Source organism: Gobio gobio (genome assembly GCF_949357685.1).
Source record: "Gobio gobio genome assembly, chromosome: 13".
In the NCBI taxonomy this organism is placed as follows: Eukaryota; Metazoa; Chordata; class Actinopteri; order Cypriniformes; family Gobionidae; genus Gobio; species Gobio gobio.
The window spans coordinates 16,205,661-16,232,084 of NC_137106.1; the positions used below are offsets into that span (position 1 = coordinate 16,205,661).

General features: G+C 38.5%; 1 protein-coding gene across 1 annotated transcript in view; it reads right to left on the reverse strand.

Moving 5' to 3' along the window:
• ush2a (Usher syndrome 2A (autosomal recessive, mild)) overlaps positions 1–26,424 on the reverse strand; it is a gene marked incomplete at its 5' end in the record, with an annotated part of 251,879 nt that overhangs the window by 70,082 nt on the left and 155,373 nt on the right. Inside the window, 7 exons of the mRNA XM_079833659.1 lie at positions 10,588–10,809; positions 10,951–11,119; positions 13,853–14,051; positions 18,415–18,527; positions 18,813–19,015; positions 25,438–25,647; positions 25,793–25,956. Of these exons, the coding sequence (XP_079689785.1) occupies positions 10,588–10,809; positions 10,951–11,119; positions 13,853–14,051; positions 18,415–18,527; positions 18,813–19,015; positions 25,438–25,647; positions 25,793–25,956 (1,280 nt within the window). The remainder of the gene's footprint in view (positions 1–10,587; positions 10,810–10,950; positions 11,120–13,852; positions 14,052–18,414; positions 18,528–18,812; positions 19,016–25,437; positions 25,648–25,792; positions 25,957–26,424) is intronic.

Below are 26,424 nucleotides of genomic sequence, written 5' to 3' on the forward strand. Positions count from 1 at the left end.
TGAAACACAGAAAGTCAGTTTAATGTGCTGTTCTTTCACCTCTCCCTCAGGAACAGCTGGAATAAATAAATGAATAAAACCAGTGTTACTCACGTATGGAGCAGAAACAACATAACCTTGGCATTTGTTTTCAGGCCTTCCTGCTTAGGTCTCTAAAGTGGCGGAAAGCTTTTCTAACAGTAGCGTGGGTCCTAAAGCTCTTGTCTGATCATAACCCTTTTTTTTTCTCCAGTGATATTTGTCTTTACATTTTTGTAATGTCTCACAGCCATCTCTCTTTCTACAGTATTTCTTCAAATCTCTTGCTCATCCCCCCCCCCCCCAAGTGTGTTGAGCTGCTCGCTCCAATCCACTTTTAACAGCATTTCTTAGAAATTGCACTGCACCTTTAATGCATTAGTTAACATGAGCTAACAATTAACATTTTTACAGCATTAATTAATTGTTGTTAATGCTAATTTAGACATATATTTTAAGTGCGGACATAGACCATTGAGAGTTGAACATGTAAACCTCACAAGGCGCTCTAGCAACTGACACTAGAGGCTGCGGTCTTTAGCATTCTTGTTAGTGCGCCCGCCTTCCATATCGGAGACCTCAGTTTGAATCCCACTCGGAGTGGGTAGAGTGGGACCAGTTTAATTTGGTGCAGTGACCCGGATGGAAGTGAGGTTTAGAGGGGTGAGAGTAAAGGATGTAGGCCAGTAAGAGATGTTCGTTTAAACCTCACTCCCCTGATCTCAAGAGACGCACACACTAGCGACTGATGCTAGTGGTTGCGGTCTTTACTTTTACCTCTTTACCTTTAAAGTCCCTGTAAAGTCAAAACTAAACATGTGTTCTGAGTTCCTCACACCACAGATAAATGTGTTATTAACCACCCAGCCAAATTTGAATCATAAAAAAATTCGGGAAGTACATAAAATAGCTTATCAAAAACCTGAAAAAATGAGCAGCATTCTCTGCTCTCAAACGCTGGGGGTGTGTCCGCTGTCGGCGCCGAAACCACGCCCACTCGCGGGAAAGCGGCAGTAGTACACAAGACAACACTCACTGATCACAAGCGTCTATGATCACGACGCACCAGATGTCGGCGGGATGGGAGGATGAAGGCCTGGGCGGGGGATAGTCGGTTCTGCAGCGGATTATCAGTGAATCCCAGTTGTCTCCGGTGAAAGTTTGTAAAACGAACCGGTGTAAAGTCACTGCAGAGGTAGGTGTCGGTGATGATCCTCAGCTCTCCATCAAGGTTGCTGTTCACAAAATTAATCCACCTCTTCATCGTTTTTGTTTTGTAAGCTGTTATGCAAGTTGTTGACTATAGTAACTAACAGTACTAACAGTAACTCGCGATCGAACTGATGCGTATGTGCTCTAGTTATGATCGTGTTAGGGGAGGAGCCAGGCTCGGTGGCACCAGTGCGTCATCGAGCCACCGTTTTAGCCCCGCCCAGAAAATCCAGAACACAGCAACGGTGAAAAACTGTTTAACGGTCTAGCTTCTGAATTCAGTACTTAATAGTTCACAGTCTTTGTAATGTGTTTCAGCAATACATTTCTAACATTTATAATGTGTTTAGAAACAAATCTCAGAATTGCCTTTACAGGGACTTTAAATAAGGCACGCCAGCCTTCCATGCCGGAGACCCCAGTTTGAATCCCGCTTGGAGCGGTTTGAGTGGGACCGGTTACATTTGGTGCCGTGTCCCGGGTGAGGTTTAGGGGGGTGAGGGTAACGAATATAGGTCAGTAAGAGATGTTCGTGTAAACCTCACTCCCCTGATCTCAAGAGACGCACTAGCGACTGATACTAGTGGTTGCGGTCTTTACCTTTACCTCTTTACCTTTAAATAAGGCATACCAGCCTTCCATGCCGGAGACCCCAGTTTGAATCCCACTCGGAGTGGGTAGAGTGGGACCAGTCTAATTTGGTGATGTGACCCAGAGGGGAGTGAGGTTTAGGGGGGTGAGGGTAACGGATCTAGTCCAGTAAGAGATGTTTGTGTAAACCTCACTCCCCTGATCTCAAGAGACGCACTAGCGACTGATGCCAGTGGTTGCGGTCTTTACCTTTACCTCTTTACCTTTAAATAAGGCACGCCAGCCTTCCATGCCGGAGACCCCAGTTTGAATCCCGCTCAGAGGGGGTCGAGTAGGACCAGTTAAATTTGGTGCCGTGACCTTGTAAAAGTGTAACAGTGTAACTACACTGTTATTAAACAACTCTGAAACATCAAAACCGTCACCAACAGTGGTCTGACACCACTTTTCCCCTACTAAACATGAGCAAAGCATTAGGAATCTGTACTTTGTGATTAGTAGTTGAGCCATGCAAAATGCTTTAATTGCTCAAGGATATTAACTGAGATTATTAGCAGTGAGTAAGGTAAGAAAAGCTATCATCATAACGGTTGAAAGAAAATTCTTAATCTGTATGATCTCCAATCCGTCTCAGCAAAAAAATGACCCAGGCGTGTGTGTTCGAAATGATTCCCTCTCTGGCATTCATGTCTTGTCATTTGCAAGACAGCTTTGGCAGAACAATATGAGGACATATGAGCCATGATGAAGCGCTCGTGCAGTAACAAATACAACGCAGACACTGACGCATTCAGCCACCGGGATCATTTCCACTCGCAAATGGTCATTGTGTCCTTGAGAACATATTTAATTATTGCACTTTTTTGACATCGTCACAGCCATTTCCACACCCACTCTTACGATCTCTCTCTCACACACATACACAGCTCTAAAGCTTTTAACACTTAAATGGTGTAAAATATTCAGATTTAACCTTGACTACGATACAGGCACTGTGCTTTTAAGCAGAGCTCTGTACATAAGCAGATATTAAAAGATCTCTCTGTATGACACCACGCCTCCAGATGCAAAGAACCCTGTAATCCAAATCTAAACTTTAAACAGGACAGCGGGACATTCACAGTAATACCCTGTATTACTCAAGGCTATTGTCTAAACTGTTTTCCATGTCTCAAATGGAAAAATTCAGCAGACTGGATTGGATTTCGACAGTTTAAAGGCTCTCGTAACTTGTCATGAAGGATGATGAAATGTTCCACAGATCTCCTTCAAACAGATGTCATTGTTTCTGTAACTAGTGTGGAATCTGGGTTATATATCAGGTTATAATTAAGCAACATTGTTAATATTCTGATGATTGTGATCTTCTCTTTATTTGGTCATTATATGTTCTAAGACATTATTAGACTTGTAAAAAAAACTGTTAGAGTTGGTAAGATTGATTCATTTGCTAGAATCAGTTCAAACGGGCTGTTTCAATGAATAGATTCTAAACTCTGATTCAATGATTTGGTTGCTTAATGAATCGTTTAAATATGTTTGCAGATTTTTCTATATAAATACCAATTTTCATAGTGTAAATAGAATTTAGATTTTTTTAAATTGTGTTTTAGTTCTTTCATTAAACATACAGAATCGAAATGGCTGTATTACAACAGTTTTTCAATAAATGAGCAGAAGAATATTTAATCCTGTTGATTGTTAGGCATTATGTTAATACCAAATATTAATAAATGTATAATAATATAATATAATATAATATAATATAATATAATATAATATAATATAATATAATATAATATAATATAATATAATATAATATAATATAATATAATATAATATAATATAATATAATATAATATAATATAGCTAATATAATGAATACTATTTTTGTATTTAATTATTTTTTAACATAAATTTGGTCTAAAAAGTGTTTATTGTCAAACAAAACTCTGTAATCATTCATCAAAAACCAAACTACTAGAGATTTCATATGGCACATAATGCTTTTCTAAATTGATTTATTATTTGACTTATTGATCAATCGATTGTTTCTTTAGTGATTTATACACTGAGCCCAAAAGGTGACACTGTTCATTTTCCTTTGTAATTTGACTAATGGCAGTTTTTTTGAGACTGGTTCAGCGATTGGTTCACAGGCAGCTTTTCAAACAGCTGATGGCTGTCTCTAACAATTCCATCTCCACTGCGCCGGAGTGCTGCGAGTCCTGACAGGGTAGAGTGTAATGTGTGACAGATCGCACTTTGGGGACCTGGTAATCACATTTCCATCGGCCATCAGCTGGATCTCAGTGGGACATCCTCAGAAAACCGCCTGTGATTTTATTTCCACAATCTGGAGGAGCACGTGTGGCTTAAACACAATGTCACTGCATTTCTGCACAACAGAGTTCAGAAATACAAATAAAAAAATGACATTACCGTTCAAAGATTTTTAAAAAATGTTTTCAAAAGAAGAAACTTATGAGTTTCTTATGAAGAAACTGTGATAATATTAATGCAATTTAAAATGGTTTTCTATTTTAAATTTTTTTTTAACGTAATTTGTTACTGTGATGGCAAAGCTGAACTTTCAGCATCATTACTCAGTGTAACGTGATACTTCAGAAATCATTCCAGTTTGATGATCTGCTGCTCATTTCTTTCTATTATCAATATTGAAAACAGTTTTGCTGCACTATTTCTGTGGAAATAATAATACATTTTGTGACACAATTTTTAGGATTCTTTGATGAATAGAAAGTTCAAAAGAACATTATTTATTTGACATAGAAATATTTTGTAATATTATAAATTATTTTACTTTCACTTTAATGCATCCTTGCTGAATAAAAGTATTAATTTCCCAATGTCCGGGACCCCAATGTCACATTTGATATGTGTTTGTGTTTTGCTTGAGTTTCCTGTGTTAGTTCATCAGTTGCCATGGTTTTTGATTTGTCCTCATGTGTCATGTTAATTATCTTGTTTGGTCCCTAGCGTTTTCTTATTTATAGCCTTGTGTTTGTTTCATTCTTCTCTCATTTTTTAAAGTGGTTATTCTGTTTCCTGCATAGCCTAAGAACTGTGTTCCTGAGTTTATTTTGATAAAAAAAAATGCCTGCAAATAGATCCAGCTCTTTTATTTTACAGTTTGACAGTAGTTTATATAACTTTTTTTTGAAGGAAGAACTGTCAATAGTAATTATTATTAATAATAAGCATATCTTATGTTACTAATGCTGGCATTTTATAAGAAAAATCAGACAAGCGAGACCATGCATTACAGTTATTTTACCATGGTTAAAGGGGCTATATGCAACTTTTTCCCCAAAATAAACGTAACAATAGCCTTTTTATTTTACCATTTATGACTCAAACATCTCCTGATGAGCATACTGACACCTTGTCCGCTCACAGTGGGTGCACATATAAGCCTGTATCCTATTTTTCCTATTTTCTGGCGGGTCGTCTTTTCCCGCGCTGTCTGCGGATGTGACGTCACCACCGCTGCGAGAGCGAGCAGAAAATGAGAGCAGTTCTGTTTTTTGGCCACAGGTGTCAGTCGCGAGTTTAAATTTCAGAAAAACGCATATAGCCCCTTTAAAGGAACACGCTGACTTTTTGGGACTTTATCTTATTCACCGTATCCCCCAGAGTTAGATAAGTCCATACATACCATTCTCATCTCCGTGCGTGCCATAACTCTCTGACGCACGGAGCTTCTCATGAAGCTTCGAAGCGTTATGAATCAGTGAGTCAAATGAGCAGTTTGGATCGCCAAATTTCAGCAGTTTGGCGGTTTGACACGCGATCCGAATCATGATTCGACTCACTGATTCATAACGCTTCGAAGCTTCATGAGGCCGTGTTTTGAAATCGTCATCACTGTATAAGTCGTTATTTAGGGTTTTTTTGCGCACAAAAACTATTCTCGCCGATTCATAAAGTTATTGTTGAACCACTATAGTGAGATGGACTTTGTAACGACGTCTTTAGTACCTTTTAAGGGTCTTGAGAGTGAACCGTGCATTGTGCCAATGGAGGCCTTTCAGAGCCATCAGATTTAAACTAAAATATCTTCATTTGTGTTCCGAAGACGAAAGGAGGTCTTACGGGTGTCGAACGACATGAGGGTAAGTAATTAATGACAGAATTTTCATTTTTGGGTGAACTAACCCTTTAAGTAAAAGAACAAATAACCAGAGATATATTTACTTTAATAAAAGTAGAAGTACCACAATGACAAACCTACTTAAGTAAAAAGTACCTGATTTTAAATGTACTTTAAGTATTAAAAGTAAAAGTACTTGCATAACAATTTATTCTGTCTATTTTCTAATAAAAAAAAAGTACTGTTAAAAAAATCTAATAAAATAAAAACAGTATGGCCTGTGGCATTTTAATTAAACATTCTGGTATCAGGGTGATCTGCAGAGTTAAATATCATTATTCTGAAGCAATATTCTCACCAGTGTTCAATCAGCTTTAACGTATTTAAATCTGCATATTTATGATATTTTTACCTTTTATAAAGGGCATTTTTTCCTAATCTTATTAAATATAGGCTATGCTTCAGCTTTCATTTTATATTCTTAAATTTGATCAATAAATTAAATTAGAATAAGACACTATAGGGCTGTTACCAATCAAATTAAATAATTTACACTGAAAAATTACAACTGCATTAAATAATGTTATGAGATTGTTTTAAATATTTTTTTGAATACAAATAAGAAATGTTGAAAAGAATGTTTAAACATGAAACTAAACTGCCAGTTGCTGGCGGCAGGTGACCGTTTGAATGAGTGAGTCATTGAGTCGATTCGTTCAAATGGCTGATTCGTTCAGGAATGAGGCAGTCGTTTACGAATAGGTCATTGAATCTTTGATTCAACCGGATCATTCAAAACACTGAATCATTCAGTAACACACTGTTGCTGCGAGATGTGCTGTGGTTCTGCTGTGATCTTTTTTTGGAACTATTTTTGCTGCTAAAATAGAACAAAAACTGTCCATTTTTGTTAATTAATTGTTTATAGAACTGTCAGTGTCATATGAAATTAGTGTCACATTTTTGGTCGTGATGGTATTCAGGAAAACAGCACTCTTAGTTGTTTGATGTTTTTTAACTGTATTATGTTATAAATATAAAAACTCTCTTTCTCTGTGTGAGCGGCGCTGATTTGTTTCCATTTCTCCTCATGAGCGTCAACAGCACTACCGTCAGTTCATTACATTATATATTCTGGACAAGAGGACAGGCGTTAATGTCGAGCCCTGAAACTAATCAGAAAATGTAACGGAACATTGTAAAAATTTAGTGGAGTAGAAAGTATAATAATTACTGCACAATGTAACGAAGTAAAAAGTATGCACTATTGATCCTACATAAGTAAAGTTCAGGTACGTGAAAAACGTAACTTTTTTGGGTTAAAATTATCCAAAATAAATTTTTGAGCAAGTACATAACCAGCTAGTGTTCAATACTATCTGCTTACCTTAGCTCGATTTACAACGGTAAGGTTGTAATAATGTTTTTAATTCCAGAGGTACTGGTGGATTTCCGCGGGAAATTAAAGCATGTCTTTGCGTCATTACGTCACATCTGTACACATAAAGAAGGTGCCTCGGCTAGTAGGCTATATTGCGTGTGAGGATGTTGGAGGTGGAGATTTATAGCCTTTTCTCACAGCACTGGATATAATTAAACTTATTAATTTGATGGCGGATCCAGAAAGGTTCAAACGACAATCACCAGTGACAACTGGAGATTCACCCATTGTAAAATGCAAAAGACTTCAGACTTTCGGGGTGCGTCTCATTCAGCACCCTAGTTCAATAGTCAGGGCACTGATCAGGACATAAATCAATGGGCTGACTCCCTGATCAGTGCCCTGACTACTGAACTAGGGGGCTGAATGAGACGCATCCTCGGAGTGGCTACAGAAAAAAAGAGACTTCAACCGGGCCCATGAGAAAACAAGGATAAAAATGACTTTTGAAAGGTGGCGTGAACACCTTGTTTTAAATGGATTCAAAACGGACGCAGCGAACGCTTTTTTCTGCTGGACAAGACATTTCTCTGGTTCAATTATGTAACAGAAGCACACTTGTTCGCCTAATTCATACAGTTATGGAGCTTTCTTTGTTGTGTGCCTTTCTCGTTTTGCTATGTGCATTATGGTACATATCACTTATTTAGTGCTAGCTATGAGACGGAGCAATTCATCTCTACTCCACATTCATTTATTGGTATATGACAGATAGAAATTAGACTGCACAGAAATGGAAACTGAACTACAGGTAGCCCTAATACACAATAAATGTAGTCACGCTATGCTGATGTTGTTTACATTAACAATTGGAAAACAAAGTATAATTTGCATGGTTTGACGTGCTATGATAAGCAATCGTTAGATTTAATAATCGATTTCGAAAAGAGATGGCGCCAAAGAGGAAAAACTACGGACTGCAGCTTTAAGTAAATTAAATTTGTACTTTGTTACATTACACCACTGCGCATGGGGCAGTGCTACATATGGAAAGATCTCTGTAGTAGGTCCTGCCTAGATAGAAATGGAACTACTACAGACACAGAGATGGGGCAGAACAGAATCTGCCCAGGGAAAGACATAGGTTTACCGGAAACCGTACTGTGGAAGACTACACATATGTGATTACCAAGAGGGAATCACAGCATATGGGCATCTAGCCCAGTACAAGGGCTGACAGACCAGGCATGCAACTTGAGTATTGGGCCTGGTGTCGGGACGCCTCCGCCGCGTTTGACTGCCAAAGGATGCTTGGAGGAAACTCAATCCAGGGTTCCCAGCCGGGCAACACCATAGGGGACGCGTACCTTCGCGAAGATGGAGAGTCACGACCGCAATGCCAACATGGTCATGCTACTCAGAGGTGATTGGGGCTCCCAAGTGAGACCCTGATATGCCAGTATTGACGTAACGTTGAACATGACTGATTGAATGGGAACCCTGTAACACCTGGTCTCACATATTATCAACATCAAAAATAAGCAAAAAATGCAGCTACTCTATATTAGCTACCCTAATAAAGCTAATTAAACTCCCACAAAGCTTTTTACCAAATACATGTTTGTCTACAGCATATTGCAGTTCTGACTCACATTGCATCCTCCTCAGCCAAGACAAGAGGATATCAGCTCATGAAATATGCTGTGTTATCTGTCCATTAGCTTATATTTGCAGAGACACTCACCGCTGGTAAAGGAGACAGAACCTTGAGGGAGTTGGGGTGTCTTTATCAAGGTTAAGTAGCTCATTCAATAATAGAGCAGGCTGACAGCGTCAGAAGCCAGCGTGTAGCTCGCGGCGTGAGCCCCCAGCATCCCGCACCAGCGGTGTGGCTACCAGGCAAATGGCCTTTAGTTATTCTAACGGTACTATCCATCATAACATATGCTCTCCCCAGGATGCTCTCTTTAATGAGCGATGACTTCTTCATCTGCCTTATTTTAGTAAGATGAAGAAAGGAAGAGAAAATCAAGCGAGGTAATGTGAACAGTGTTTTAAACTAGAGGAAAATGTTTCTACTAGCTTCTGAAATAACTCCAGGTACATAGTTAAGTTAATCAAGTGATTACGTTTCTTAAAAAAAGGGGGGAGGGGGCAGCTTTGAAAAACTGTATATCAAGGACAGGGTGATTAACCAAAGCTTGAAAATGATGCCACCGAACGACTTACAGAGTGTTTTTGTATGATAAATACACTGATGCCACTGACCTCATGGTGGCCATTAGTTCTGTTGCATCCTGGGAGCCTGCTGTGGGCTTGGCACAGCTCTGGTTGGTGTTTAGATAGACTCAGCTCCATCATCCAGCCTGACAAAGATGGCTGACACTAGGGCCGGTGCCCATCCAGCCCATCTGTGCCCAGGTGCCCACTTTAGTGGGGCACTGCGGGGGAGCCTGGGTGACCCCAAGAGGGTTCAGCTCCTCTGACACTCCACCACAGTGTCATTAGAAAGTCACTAAGGAGTGAGGGCTAAACTTAGCTGCAAAGAAGTGGCCATACGTGCTTTGCCCCATTTAAAGTTAGTGCCACGTTTTCTGTTTTGCATCAGGAGAGGAATTAAGGCTCACAAATGAAGGCATTCCAAACAGTAACAAGCAGCTACGATAAATGGATTGCACTATGATAAGTGTAATTGGGGACATGCAAAAATGCTAATTAAACTGGATGTCATCAATAACAGTTTACTTCCATTGGTTATGACAAATTACGTTCACTCAGCACCGCTCACATTCTCTGGTCTGAAACACCACAAACACAGATAAGTCTGAGTGACTAAATATCAGCACGCTAGGACTACTGCTCGACCAATCAAATATGAGCACCAGAACAATTTTTTCTCTAAAATACACTACTGTTCATAAGTTTTGAGGTCAGTTGTTGTTGTTTTTTTCAAAGAAAGAATTTAACACTTTTATTCAGCAAGGATGCAGTAAATTGATAACATTAAATTAAAGTAACAGTAAAGACATTTTAAATAAAATTCTATTTCAAATAAATGCTGTTCTTTTGAACTTTCTATTCATCAATGAATTATGTTTCTACAAACATATCAGGCAACTCAACTCTTTTTAACATTGATAATAATAGGAAATATATATTTTTGGTGAAAATAAGGGATCTCACCGACCCCAAACATTTGAACAGCAATGTACAATACAACACAGTTATGATTATTCAATATTGTTCTACAAGCACGTTTCTGAACGCTCACCTGATACATGTTTATGGGGCCTCCCTTGGTCAGCATCCCCACAGCACGCTGACTCTCTAGGGACTAGCTGTCCTCCACAGCACTGGGAGCTGAAGCCATCATAAAGACGCCCCCCACAGCAGATCTGTCCGGCTCCAGAGTCGAAAGGACTCCCACCACAGCACGAGTCTCCGAGACCAACAGATACACGCCGTTCCACAGAGTCCGGACAACAGACCTCTCCTACAAAACACATATAGAACAATCAACTATGTGCTTTAAAATAATCAATGCTCATAAAATAAGCAATATTGAGATTGCTATTTTTTGTGCAGCCTAACTTTTCATTCATTTGACTATGTTAAGGCATAAGGCAGTACATACCTGGTGGGACTAGTATGTAATATCCTCCACAGCACTGGTATTGAGACAGAGGCTGGACAAACTGACCTCCACAACACACACTCCCAGAATCCTTTGAAGCTGGAACATAGCACTCTTCACAACACTGATGGGACTGATTTAGGCTATGAACGGTCCCTGCACAGCACACCTGCAACAATAAAACACATACACAAATGGAGTATGCAAAAATATATGCAATTCAAATACATTATCCGCACAAGTTTTGCAGTCCTCAAGGCAATTAGGAAGTAAAGAGGTGGCAATGCCTTAGCCCTGAGGGCCCACACAGGCACATGTGAGAGCAGGTAGAAATCCAGCCCACCTCTTTGCTCCACAGCGGTGGGCTATATTTAGCCGGACTCCACTGCCTACTTTGGCGAGAAATCAGGACAGGATAGATTCTCTACAGCGCTGAGATGATACTCTTGTGGCGTCTGAAAAATCTGTATTGCCCTGAGCCACTGACATTGTCCTTACCTTCTGGCCCAGCTTCCAGTAGAAAAATGGCATACAGTAAATACCTCCTCTGCTGTGCCTTTGAGAGGTCTGAACTTTTGAACCTACTTGAACCCGGTTTATCAAACTCCTGAGAATTAACCACTATGTGTGAAGACCGTACAAAATAAAGCTTCATCATACGGTACATAATTGCCCTCAAAACTCAATTTAAAGTACAAGGGATGTCAAGTGATTCAAGTCCAAATCATCCAAATGATATGGATTATCGAAAAAGAAAATCCATCGGATGTTGATTGGATGGAGGCAGGATGTGAGATTGCAGTCAATTGTAAAAAAAAAAAAAAAAAAGACTAATAGGACTTTAAATGGACTAAATGATTGGAGAAGTCTGTCATTTCACCAGAAGATTGAATAAAAGAAAATAAACAAACAAACATGCATGAATCTTCCACAATAAGACTAATAACATGAATTTAAAACATACACTATATTGCCAAAAGTTTTGGGACGCCTGCCTTTACATGCACATGAACTTTAATGACATCCCATTCTTAATCTGTAGGGTTTAATATGGAGTTGGCCCACTCTTTGGAGCTATAACAGTTTCAACTCTTCTGTGAAGGCTTTCCACAAGGTTTAGGAGTGTTTTTATGGCAATATTTGAAGCGCATTTGTGAGGTCAGGCATTGATGTTGGACGAGAAGGCCTGGCTCGCAGTTTCCACTCTAATTCATCCCAAAGGTGTTCTATCGGGTTGAGGGGAGGACTCTGTGCAGGCCAGTCAAGTTCCTCCACACCAAACTCGCTCATTCATGTCTTTATGGACCTTGCTTTGTGCACTGGTCCGCAGTCATGTTGGAACAGGAAGGGGCCATTCCCAAACTCAATGTTCAAAATGTCTTGGTATGCTGAAGCATTAAGAGTTCCTTTCACTGGAACTAAGGGGCCAAGCCTAACCCCTGAAAAACAACCCCACACCATAATCCCCCCTCCAACAAACTTCACTTGGCACAATGCAGTCAGACAAGTACTGTTCTCCTGGCAACCGCCAAAGCCAGACTCATCCATCAGATTGCCAGACAGAGAAGCGTGATTCGTCACTCCAGAGAACACGTCTCCACTATTCTAGAGTCCAGTGGGGGTGTGCTTTACACCACTGCATCTGACACTTTGCATTGCACTTGGTGATGCAGCTGCTCGGCCATGGAAACCCATTCCATGAAGCTCTCTACACACTGTTCTTGAGCTAATCTGAAGGCCACATGAAGTTTGGAGGTCTGTAGATATTGACTCTGCGGAAAGTTGGTGCTTCTGCGCACTGTGTGCCTCAGCATGCGCTGACCCCACTATGTGATTTTATATGGCCTACTGCTTTGTGACTGAGTAAATATTGTTCCCAATTGCTTCCACTTTGTTATAATACCACTAACAGTTGACCGTAGAATATTTAGTAGTGAGGAATTTTTTCACAAATGGACTTATTGGACAGGTGGCAACCTATCACGGTACCATGCTTGAATTCACTGAGCTCCTGAGAGCGACCCATTCTTTCACAAATGTTTGTAGAAGCAGTCTGCATGCCTAGGTGTTTGATTTTATACACCTGTGGCCATAGAAGTGATTGGAACACCTGAATTTAATGATTTTGAGGGGGTGTCCCAATACTTTTGGAAATATAGTGTAATAAAGGAATTAAATTTTATGCCGTTTAAAAATTTAAAATTAATTACATGATATGATAATTAATCAATCAAATGTATTGTATATATCAATATTTGCTGGTGGGAATATAGTGATGGACAATGAGGGATCTTTAAGTCAAAATGGTTGACAGCTTAAATTGTCCTTGACGATAAGCAAATCCCTTATTACAAATTTATTATTATACATTTTTTTAATTTTTCTTTTTAAAAACACATTAAATGGATATCCCTAATTATACCACAAATGATATATCCTAGTGGCACAAAAAAGAATCAAGCAAAACACCTTTCACAACGTTTTAAACTTTATATAACACTGAATTCAAGACGAGCTCCATTAACACATCATCACAATAGTGTGTCTTGCTGCCTCTGTAAAACTCATTTTTCTATTATACTGCTTTACAGCTTTGAGAGCTCTTGTCCTTATCTGAGTTGTGTTCTCTTTGTGTGCTTGTCTCTAGTGTATTACTGTCTGATTTAAGCTGGTGGAGACGTATGGCCTGTGTTTGCTTGCCAAGTTGGCTGTATTTCAATAACACCAGGATGGCAGCAATTGCAGAAGACAAGTTAATCTGTTTACTGAAAACAATCACAGGGACTGTACTTCATAGATAAATACCAGCCACTCAAACTGATTCGCCACTGTTTCTTCATGGAATAGTTTACGAGCTAATGGTCTAAGTGTAACATTTCAAATGAGGTTTCTGTGTAGTTACCTGTGTTTCGGGCTTATAACAGGTCTTGCCGCAGAAGTCTTTTTCTGCAGGGCACTCCAGGTATGAGCAGCGAGTCTGAGAAGGAAACACCTGCTGGGATTGCAGCTCCTCACACCACTGCAGAGTCCTCCGCCACACGTCATATCCTCCCAGAATGCCATTGGGCTGACCAGGTGACATCCATTCTAGTTTAACTGATCTAACACATACAGACACAGCACAGATATTCGACTTCACAAATATTGCTCACCACTTGGTGTATATTGTCAAAGTCTGGTTTAAGCTCACTTTGTTTTTGTTCTGTCACTGTCAAGGACATGTAATATAACAGAAAAATGGTGATAATCGCCTCATTATATAGCCCTTTCTACAACTTGATATACTAGAGCCAAATATATTGTGCTGAGCAGTATGAGTTATGATGTGTCATCTTTTCTTTTTCTGATGTACTTCTTGTATTGATTTTCTTCTCCACTCATCATGCAGGAGAAGCTGGCTTTTCACAGAAAAGAAAAAAAATGTCTTCACTACTGCATACTTTGAGATACTGGATAAAATATTGAGACCTGTATCTTGTCATTCAAATTTAATTAGATGTTTAAGACATTAAGATATTATTAGATATTTATATTACATAATTAAGTTGTACTACAAGAATTGCACTGTACCAAAATTTAAACATTTTGTAATATTTAGTAGTAACAGCAACATTTCGCTTGTCTGGCTATCACCAGACTAAGCTCAATTTAAGATTGAACATTGGTCTGGGGAGTCTGCTATGTATTTTCTACTGAAGAAGAGGCGTGATAAACGATCATAAATTAAATGACTCTATATGCAATTGGATAATCCTTCAACCAATCAGACCACAAAAGGCTGATAAACGAGCATAATTCAAACGACTCTGTATGCAATTGGATAGTCCTTCAACCAATCAGACCACAAGAGGTGTGATCAACGGGAAACGACCCATTGCTTCTCTATCCATCATCGTGTTAAACCCACCAATAGCGCGCCAGGTGGATAAGCCAGTCTGTGATTGGTTCCCGCATAAGTGTAACAGAAGCAGTAAAAATGAATGCACAGGTTGCAGAGTTGCACAATCGAAATCAAATCGCCGGCAGATCAGGCTGGGTTTACCCAGTCTAACATTTAGCAACATTTTATTTATATATTATTTCATATACAGTATTACCAGTGTTGGGGGCAGAGCCGGCCCAAGGCATAAGCGAACTAAGCGGAGCACATGAAATGACTTTTTGCTGCATGTTATTTTAAGATGATGATGTTCAAAGTCCAAAGTGCGAGAAAATCGGCGCTCGTCAGGTAACCTTTTTATGAATGGATGGATTTGAGAATGCACTATGGTTTAGTGCGAATATCTTGTCTGACGTGCTGCATGTTTTGGACGGAGTACAGCATAGCTTCCAGTTTCTCAGTAAATGTTTTTCTGCAAGTGCTATATCGTCCCCATGGAATTATAAGTTGTGTAGCCTACATTTTTTGGAAGTTTTTATTTAGAAAATAAAAAGGTTCTTTCTACACAGTCGAATGGAATGAAAAAAATAAAATGTTATTTCTGCCAAAATAAAAGCTCTGTTAAATGTTTGAAAGAAATCAACATTTCTTGTTTTTAAAAGAAGCAAGGCTGCATTTATTTGATCAAAAATACAGTATAGCTTTTTTGAAAGCTTTCTATTTCAGAGAAATGCTGTTCTTTTGAACCTTCTATTCATCAAAGAATCATGGGGAAAAGTGAGCATATTCAGCATAGACTACTTAAAAAATTAAAAATAAATAAAAAAGTCCCAAGCTTTATAATGGCAAGCTCAAAAAAGTGCATCCATCCATCATAAATGTACTCCACAAGGCTCCGGGGGGTTAATAAAGGCCTTCTGAAGCGAATCGATGGGTTTTTGTAAGAAAACATTATAAAGTAAAATATCTAGCTTCCGTTTATGATGGATGGATATACTTTTTTGAGCTACAAACTCGTGGGCCCCATTCACTGCCATTATAAAGCTTGGAAACATCAGGATATTTATTAATACAACTCTGCTCGTGTTCACCAGAAAGAAGAAAGTCATATACACCTAGGATGGCTTTAGGGTGAGTAAATCATGGGCTAATTTTCATTTTAAAGTGAACTAATCCTTTAAGTAAGAGTGTTACCCTGCATCCCAATGTGCATCCGCCCTAAATAGTATTGAATATTACTAATGTCACATACTATTTAGGATGGATAGTATGCATATTGAGATGCAAAGTTAAACTTTCTTCTGCTGTGTTCTATTCTTCTGCAATCCAGAATGGCAGCACAGCTGAAAGGTTGGAGCTACGCCCTCTACTGTACAGGCATGAATTTTCTTCAGCCTTCTTCAGCCTTTTGTTTTCTCGTTTCTTTTTTAAATTAAAAAACAAACAAGCAAGCACAGCCCAGCCCAGGAGAAAAAAAGTGACGCAAAAGTCACGTAATGCATTACTTTCCATCAAAAGTAATAAGTTACTTTATTGGGGAGTAACAAAATATTTGAATGCATTACCTTTAAAAGTATTTTAAAGTACCTTTGATCATCTTTAAATGAATAAAATGTAACTGGCACACACTAGGAAACCTGCTGCGGCATACTGTAAGCAACATAAGAACTAGCCTTAGTAAGTAAAAAAAATGAAACAAGTCAAAATTCACCTGAATTTAATGATTTTGAGGGGGTGTCCCAATACTTTTGGAAATATAGTGTAACAAAGGAATTAAATTTTATGCCGCTTAAAAATTTAAAATTAATTACATGATATGATAATTAATCAATCAAATGTATTGTATATATCAATATTTGCTGGTGGGAATATAGTGATGGACAATGAGGGATCTTTAAGTCAAAATGGTTGACAGCTTAAATTTTCCTTGACGATAAGCAAATCCCTTATTACAAATTTATTAAGTCAAGAAATCTAAACGAAACAAAACCAAAAGCATGTGCAGGTTGCTGCCTTAAGGAACATTTCAGTGAGCTATCAGGAAGAGTAGACAGGGAGGAAAAACAAAAAAAGCCATTAAACAAGCCTTATTTCTTTCTTAACTGTAGCCATAACCTTATGGAAATGTGCTTTTGTTTTCATCATCTTTTCATCTTCTCTCTACATATGATAATATCCATACCGCTCGGTGATTCGGCTTCCTTTGGTTTTTGCCCATCTCTTTTGTGTTGTGCAAATCTCTTGTCACATATGTAAGATGTGGAGAATGACATAATTACGGTTCGCGAGGGTCTTTCCTCTCCTCTGCCCCCTCCCTGATGAGGAAGCTAATTGATAGTGAAGGCCCCTGACGACTTAAAGCTGACAGACCTGAGCATCTGATTAGGAATTCATGAAATGGGACAAGAATTCCTTTTTTAAAGTACAGACAGAGAATCGCTTGCCGATTACTGTGTGCCTTTACAACACAAAATATTATTCATGATTACTTTCCTTTTGGAGGGCTGGGGGATGGGGAAACAGCTTTGCTATAACAAATGCATTAGTATTACATTACAAAGGGTGTCATTGCTGTCCACCGTTAATCCCTCATGGAGAGAAATAACTGGAATTCATATTGGGCAGCAGCAGCGGGTAAGCCATCGGTTGCAGCACTTGTCATATTTCAATCAAGGCTTAAGCCAGCCGCCGATTCCTGTGCCCAGCCCCCACGTAGCACCAGAGAAAGAATTAATGAATTAGCTATTGATTAAATTCCACTCGAGCAAATCTAGCGTGGCAAATAAATGAACTGTTTGGGGCATGTGTAGGCCACAGCCAGCCATGTCGGGCCAATCGATCAGTAGTTAGTATTCTATTGGGAGGGAAGTACAGCACACTGGTGATATGACATGAGGGTTGGAGACAGCACGGCAGGAAATGTGTGAATTATGGCTTACTATGGCACACAGAGCTCTTGTGCCTTTAAAAACAACATTTTACAGCATTTACACTGTGGCAAGTGTACGATTTTTTTATATTTTGTGTGCCGTGTACCAGATCTACACTGGATGCAACCAATTTAAAGAAGTTGAAGATGCACGTCATCTCAGAGAATGTTCAATGCAAGACAATAGTAACAGGTGAAAACTATATATCCTACTTTATGTTCCAGTGGAAATAAAATAAAATAAAATTGTTGTATATGCATTGTATAAACAGTAGTTTCAGCATTTGAGAGGACAAATTGTGACAGAAAATGCGACAATTGGCAACAACCTGAAAAGTCCATTCAGAATAAACTTTACAGTCAGCAATATATAATATGAGGATGCGCAATTATAAATGTAAACATATCGTGTACTGTGTTTGTCCAATCAGTGACACTGACATCGCAAATATGAAAATAGTTATGTTAAACCAGGTTTTAGGAATGTACAATGTAAAACTTGCATATGAATAACCAGGATTAATTGTGAACATTATGATCAGTGTGAAACATGAAGCAAGATAACCCAGGATTCTGTTTACCTAGGGTTTAAAATGACCCAGGGTTAACTATTTCAAGTGTGAAAAGCCCTTCTGTGTCTGCTTGACTTACTCACCTAGAGCCGAGCACCTGAATCTGCGGTTTACTGATTTCGGCCGGTGTGTCCTCAACCGTGGTCACCTGAGTCCTGTTACTCTTTACACACGCGTACACGGTACACACCTCCACCTAAACACAGAGCACAGGATAAATAAAAACCATGAAAAGGGGTCTGAGACCACAAAAAATTTTTAAATTGAAAATTAACACACATTTAATTAGTAAAAAAAATATTGCAGAAACAAAAATATTAATTTTTAATTTTAAATCTGTATTTTATATAATCTATTTATTAAAAAAAATTGTAAATCATAAAACCATCAGATTTTAGATTTTCAATGGTCTCAGACCCCAACTGTATATTATACAAAAAACAAAAAATGTAATTGTGTGTTTAGATACAGAAGGCCACACCTGAATGCTGTGTACAGTGAACGGCAAGAGTCCTCCAACTTCCAATGATCCGGATCCATTGCTAGTGGACTCATAGAGGCGGCCATCCAGATAGATGGAGTACTGTGTGACTGCTCCGTTTGGAACAAGAGGAGCTGCCCATAGCACCCTCACTGCTGTGCTATTTAGGGTCACCACCTCTGGAGGAAAGACCCCCTCGGGTTCTGCAACACAGAGAGAAAGCCACAGTAAATCACTCAGAAGAGCTCAGCGGACTGTAGCCCGCATTAAAACATACGGCCATATTGACATAACCCCAGCGCTTTTGAAGATTTGTCTCTTTAACCTCTGCCCAAACACAAGACGATGCTTGGGGAAAGCTTGAGGTCCTCATGAAGTCTGCAGTAGTTTCCAAAAGAGTAATACAATGACACCAACAATATCTACAGAAAAGGACCTGAAGGAAAAGCAGTTTTTCATTCTTTTCTTTTTTTTCCAAACCAAAATCGTGCCAGCGCTAGCATCAACACAGCATATTCTACCCTTAATAGTCTCTGAAACGGCTTTGGGCTGCACTTTTTTTTCTGCCACAGAAAAAGAGCATGAGAGAGACAGAGAGAAAGGGATTCAAAAAAAAAAAGACTGAGGCATTTTCTTAAAGCTGTGTAAAAAAATGTTTTATGTTAAAATACTTTCTCTTAATCCGGCCTAAAGTGTTTAGAACTACATTATAAAGAATCCATTCATAGAAATAAGTATAAATATTATAAATGAATTACACTAACGTTAAAAAGTTTAGGGTTGGGATTTTTTCTTTTTTTTATGTTTTTGAAAGAAGTCTCTTATGCACAACAAGATCATTTATTTGATCAAAAATACAGTAAAAATATTTTTTACATCATTTCATCATTTTACATCATTTCATCATCATTTCACAATATAAAAGGTACACTATGTAAATGTTGGCGCTCCAGCAGTTAATAAACAAAACTGCATGCGTCTGGCGGAAGAACATTGTAGCCGGAGCTACTCTGTTTATGTATATGACGAATCACGCTGTTACTGGGCTACTCCGCAGCGGTTGCCCGCCAGGTCTGAATATTACTTATTATACGTACCGTAGTGATTTAGCATAAGACAAAAACACGATTTGGAAGATGGATTTATTACACACAGAGAAAAATGGTGTCAAAATTGTACCTTTAAGGGTACAACAGCTTGTCACTGGGGCAGTACCCTTAAAAGTCTTTGTACCTTTTTTCTCTTAAAAGGGGCATATTAGTACCTTAGAGTACAAATACATACCTTAAGATACAACTATGAACTTTTTGTGGTAAAAAAAAAGTACAAAGATGTCCTAAAATAGCATTTTCTATTATTTTATTTATTATAAATGTTATTCCTGTGATGGAAAAGCTGATTTTTTAGCAGCTGCTACTCCTTCAATGTCTTCAATGTCACATGATCCTTCAGAAATCATTTATATAATGTTAGTGTAATATATATATATATATATGTTCCTAAGTTGTCTGGTTCAAACAATAACCAATAATAATGCAGCAGCATTTGTCCGTTTGATGTGTGTTCCTGAGCGCACTCATGTGTATAAATAATGTAATTTTATATGTACATCAGGGAACGCTGACAGCAATACATCAGGGAGGTCTGGCAGAATGAGAAAAAGCTGAGTGTCACTCTTTCACTTTCCCTTTTGCTTTTGGGGGTTCCTGCAGATGGTTTGTGGGCAAATTGAATCAGTCCTGGAGAAGCGCGCGGGGATTGAAGTGCTACACCAGGGGCAGAGGGGGTTAACTGGGCCAGTCTGGGGGATTCTTTCTACAGCTTGCACCATTTTCGCCTTCTTTTTCTTTTTTTCCCCCTCTGTTTTTTTTGCAAGCTCTTCCTTTCCCATGACAAATCACACTAACTTACAAAAGAAGACCAGAGAGCCTATTTTTCAGCTTGATGTGACTCTAGTAAACAGCTATTGTGACAACTTTGTAAGGCTCTTCTGAAAGAATGTAAAAAGGGAATGATTGATAAAGCTTTTTTTCTGAGGCGAGTGAAGTTAGTTTGTGAAAGAGAGCTGAAAGACATGAGTGTAGTGCTAATGACAGCTGAGAGATCAAATATCTCAGCAGCAGCTTTGAACAAGCCATTGGTTGACATGATGGGATGGGGAATGAATTCAATACAGAGCAGGGGTCCTGACACTTACATTCTCACCAAAGAATATGACTGCTGTTCTTCTTACTCAAAGCCTCAAAAAGTCTCTCTTCAGGAGATATCCTGCTAACACAAAGGTCAACAAGTGAAGAGACCCCATCTGAGATATTTTATGTTTAAGGTAAAGCACTTCTACTTTTAAAGCAGATCTTACTGAAGGTTTATGAGGGACAGATGAATGATTTGATATCAGCAACTAACAGCCAAATGAACACCTTCGGCCACTCTTTACTAGACGGCATGTCACTCAAAATGATGCTCAAAAAGTGGTCATTCACACAGAATATGTGTTTGTGTATAAATGTTTCAGTGGAATAAAATAAATGCAAGGTATAGAGATTTTTTTTAAGTTCTTTTGGTAACACTCCGCCCACTGCACGCCTGCACGAGCTCGGCTGTTTTCAGAAAGAATCGGGACAGCGTATTTGTCTTTTATAAATATGATAAAACTTAAGACTCTTCGGAGATATGAAAGATGCAATACTACTCTATAGGTACTCAAGATTAACATGAGACTGGCAGAAACTGTGTGTGTTATGTACCCTTTAACAACTACCTTACTAACTATTAATAAGCAATTAGGAGTTTATTTAAGCAAAAGTCAAAGTTAAAAGTTTGTTAATAGTAAGAATTGGAGCCTAATCTAAATTATCAACCAATAAAATATCTAAATAAAGTAGCTTATTGCTGGAAAGGCTAGACTGTTAGAACCAGCCGAACAACTGTTGAGTTAGCTGAAAAATGCTTAGTGCTTCCTTGTTAGTCGCTATCACTGACCAAAAGAGCAATGAGACATACTTGGATGCGACCAATATCAGTGCTCTCCTGATGCGTCTCTTTCCATATAATTTCTGCTGCTGCATTATTAATGCAAGACTTCGCATGGACAACCTCGCCTCCATTCCGGTTTTAATTAGCAGGCTCTTAACATATACACTATCATGCAGCATAATATGATCTTTAAGTTCAACTGCTTTTAATAAGCTGCCCTTTAGGCTGTAAAATATTGAAGCTACCACTGGAAGTTCTTTGGTAAATGACCTGTAACCTTTATTTAGGAGCAAATGATCTTCTAATGTTTTTAATTATACTGATAGGTGGGAGCGAGAGAAGTCCAAGTATGTCACGGAAAGCCAGTTGTTTAGATTCTGGTGTGTAAGGCACAAAGGAATTCACACTGCAGTGTGTGTGTATGCGTATGTGAGAGGTTTGCTGAGCTTTCATCTGTTTCCTGTGCTATCAGTGCATCAGAACATTAACTGCGTGAGAGAAGGACAGCTTAATGACTATTGATCATAGCACAGAGGTCAAGATATCAAAATTTTGGAAAAGGCAAATTCTTCTGCAGCTTGTGAGGTTTTCCTTTAGAGTACAGAGGGAAAATATTCAATCAATCAGTTCTTCTCATCAGTTTTTTTTATCTCTATGAGCAGGAGCTGCTGGAGTGATATGAGAGAGGCAGACTGACAGAAATCACAGGAACATTTAAAGTGTTGACAGGAAAACCATAATTAGCCAATATCTTCAAACCAAATTCCACCCATTTAAGCATATAGAGATGGTTGTGGTCTAGTAAAGTCCATATTTCAGCTGAAACCACCTGGTCTTTTGCTCTAGAATGTGCCAAATAGAAAAAACATAGTAGATTTCAAATAAATACTGTTCTTTCTGTAGCTTTCCATTCAAAGAATCCTGGAAAAAAATGCATCATGGTTTCCACAAAAATATTAAGCAGCACAACTGTTTTCAACATTGATAATAATAGGAAATGTTTCTTGAGAGCCAAATCAGCATATTAAAATGATTTCTGAAGGATCATGTGACACTGAAGACTGAAGTAATGATGCTGAAAATACAGATTTGTCATCACAGGAATGAATTACATTTTAAAATATACACTGGAAAAATGATTACATGAAATTTTTACATGAAAGTGTTAGTTCAGGCAAAAAAAAAAAAAAAAAAGTAAATTCTATACGAGTACTCAATTCAAGCTTATAGAAAAGTGTAACTAAGTAAAACTACTCAACTTTTCTGATAGTGGTGTTCCCATCATGCACTGGGGCTTGAATAATTAATAAGGTAGATTTTTTTCACTGTTTTACACAGTTTTATCATTGCATTTGTTGTTAGGTTTAATAACTTACTATTATGTGACATTTGGAGTTCATTTTCTACTCAAAATGACATTCATATCCAAAAACGATCCATTCGCTGTGTATTGTGTACCAAGTATTGTGGTCTCTGTGTTCGGGTGAGTACTGAGTAAAAAAACAACTATTATGTAGATATGGTGTCTAACAATATCTATTATTAACTTAGATGTTTCTAAGTAAAGCATACACTTTTAAAGTGTGGTTTACTTCAGTGTTATGTTTTTTTAATTAAAAGTATTGCAAAGGAAACTTCAACTAAGTAGAAATAACTCAAACTTTAAAATTAAAAATAAAATTACTTATTTTCTTTGTTAATTTTACTTAAGAAGAGAAGTGAATTTGCTTTAAAGGTCCCATGGCATGAAATTTTCATTTAATGAGGTTTTTCAACATCCCAAAAGAATCCATTCATAGAAATAAGTATAAATATTATAAATTAATTACACTAACGTTCAAAAGTTTAGGGTTGGGATTTTTTTTTTTTATATATATATATTTTGGAAAGAAGTCTCTTATGAACTTTTTCAAGTTCCCCTAGCCTGAATATTGTCCCTAGTGGCTAGAAATTTTGATCAGTGAAAACCGAGTTCTGGCTGCCTTTCTCTGCCTTTGAGAAAATGACAGCCCAGACGAGCTTATCTTGAATTTTCCTGTTATGACGTCATAACAGGACCTTTCCTCCGCCCAGAGAATTTGGCACGCCCGCACGAGCGCCATATTTGTTTGTCCTTGAGAGATCATGGCTTGTGAACGAGTGAATGCTGGCCGTTTCTCAGTGTTTGGATGTACAAATCTAAACAGAAGTCTTTTTTCAGTTCCTTCTGATCTGTGATCAGTGATTTCTGATGTGTAGTTAATTATTCAAGTTCACACAGAACTTTATTATTCATGCATACGCTGTGGCTTCTCTCTCTCCCGTTTTCGTGTATTCTATTGTGAGTCAGTGTTTTTGTATGTCCTCGTCGCGTCTATCTGTTTTAAAATGTGCATACAGTCGTGAGTTTCTGCTCAACATCGACAGAGCCACATCTTTAGAGATAAACCTCACTCACGCCGAAGCTCAGGCTGCATTGACCGGTCGGCCTTCAACATCACCGACCCCCAGTACTGCATCTGGCCCACAGCGGAGGCACCATGCGCGGCGCGAGATTAAGCAGAAGGGGGGTAAGTGCGGGGTATCCGGGCTAGGCTAGCCAGCTATCCCCACAATAAACTGGATTACATTCAATTACTGCGCTGTTGTGTCTTTGTTTGTGCTGTGTACTCAATGCGCGTCACTGATGCTTTTCATATGATAGGAAAATATCTAAAAATAATGCTAGAATCAACCAGTTCACCAAATCGGACTGAATCGTTCTAAACGGTTTGCGTCTCGAGTCAGCGCTGATCCATAATTTACTAAAGTTAACTTTCTGACGTGAGTGACAGTCCCTCCGACTAGAAATAAATGAATAACCTGAAGTATATGCTAGTAACTACAACAGTTCACTGAAGTGAGACGTGCTAAGAGAACTGATGAGAAGTGAACTCAGGTCCATCCGTCTCTATGGCAGGCTCGTGACTCGTAGACCATCTCGTAAACTCGTAAACCACGCCCCCTCCGCTACAAGATCTGATACTCATTTCAAATGCAAAGATGTCAGCCAATCACAACAGTGGGCGTTTTTACTGAAGTCTCACAGCAGACACGCCCCTTGAAACAGGGCATTCAGCCAGAGGGCAAACATATGTATAGAAAAAATGCCTTTTTTTCTAAATTATGACATTTTATTATGTAAAAATCATACTAACAATATAAGTACACCTCAGAATACATTATAAAATAAAATAAAAAATCCATGCCATGGGACCTTTAAAAAAAAGGTGTGCAGAAACTTGCGAAATCAATTTTACTAATAAAATAAATGCAGCTTTGGTGAGCATAAGTGATAGTTTAAAACATCTTACCAACCCCAAACTTTTGAATGGTAGTGTAAGCTTTTTAAACAAATAACAGGAAGTGTACTTGTATGACTATAATCATACCATGATTACCCCCAAGATGGCGTTACCAAGATGGCCCCCAAGCAAACAATCTGCCCAATAAGGTCTTGCTTTGAATCTCTACAAACATTAATAGTATGAATGGTATGAAAAGTACATTTGGTTTGCGCTAAAGACCAATCAAAACATTTGATTTATTAAATATGCGACAAATCTGGGGCCCAGTGGCTTGGCAGTCAAAATAGATGTGCGTATCAAACATCCATGTGGCATATACTCACCGCCATCTGTAGTAGTGCAGCTGACCTCTGGGCTGGTTATGTTGTGAGCGCCGTTAGATACAGTCAAGGAGAGCTTGTACGCTGTGCTGGGCTGCAGGTCAGAGATTACCACAGAGGTCACAGCGGGGTCAAGTGTAAGAGTTTGCCTGTGCTGGCTGGAAACAACCGTAAGGATGTAGTCCTCCACCCTTCCCTGCAAATTTTGCAGAGCTGGGAACAAAATATAGAAAAAGACAGGACACACTCGAAGGTCAGTCTCGAAAACCAAGTTCTCAAAATACAGATTCTTTCCTGAAATGTATTTTCGGTCAAGGGCCAGGATAAGTTTAATAATGTAGAGAATCTAGACACTTACTGGGGGTGGACCAGTTGACCATGATCGCTGTATGATTGAGAACTTGGATGGATACGTTGGTGGGGGTGAGGGGTTGCCCAGCCAGTGTGACCCCTGTGGCAACCTCCCCTGAAGCATAGCCAACGTCATTGTGAACCAGAAGTTTGTATTCGTACCATGTGTACCTGCAGCACATTTAAAAAGTCACTATTATGGAATCTTGCCTATATAAAATGTATAGTATAAATATTTATATAATTATACGTATATATTAAATCATTTATATACATAGATTTTTTTTTTTAATTTGAATGAATTTATTTGAAATTGATTTATTTCAAAAAACAAAAGCAAATCTTGCTGACCCCAAATGGTAATTTATTTGTACATATACTGTAACATATGTATTTATAAGAGTGAGGCTCTATAATATCTAATTGTGATACTGTATATGTAAAAGTTGATATTGCTGCAAGTATTTCAAATGTTACATAAATTCAAGCACAAAGTTAATCATTAACAAGGACTGAAAACATTTAAATGAAGTCAGACATGAATCTAAATGACAGAGCCTGTGATACAAGGGAAACAACTGGGTTTTTTTGTGTTGGAGTCTTTCAGCGTACACACAAGGAGTGCCAGAGAAAGATTAG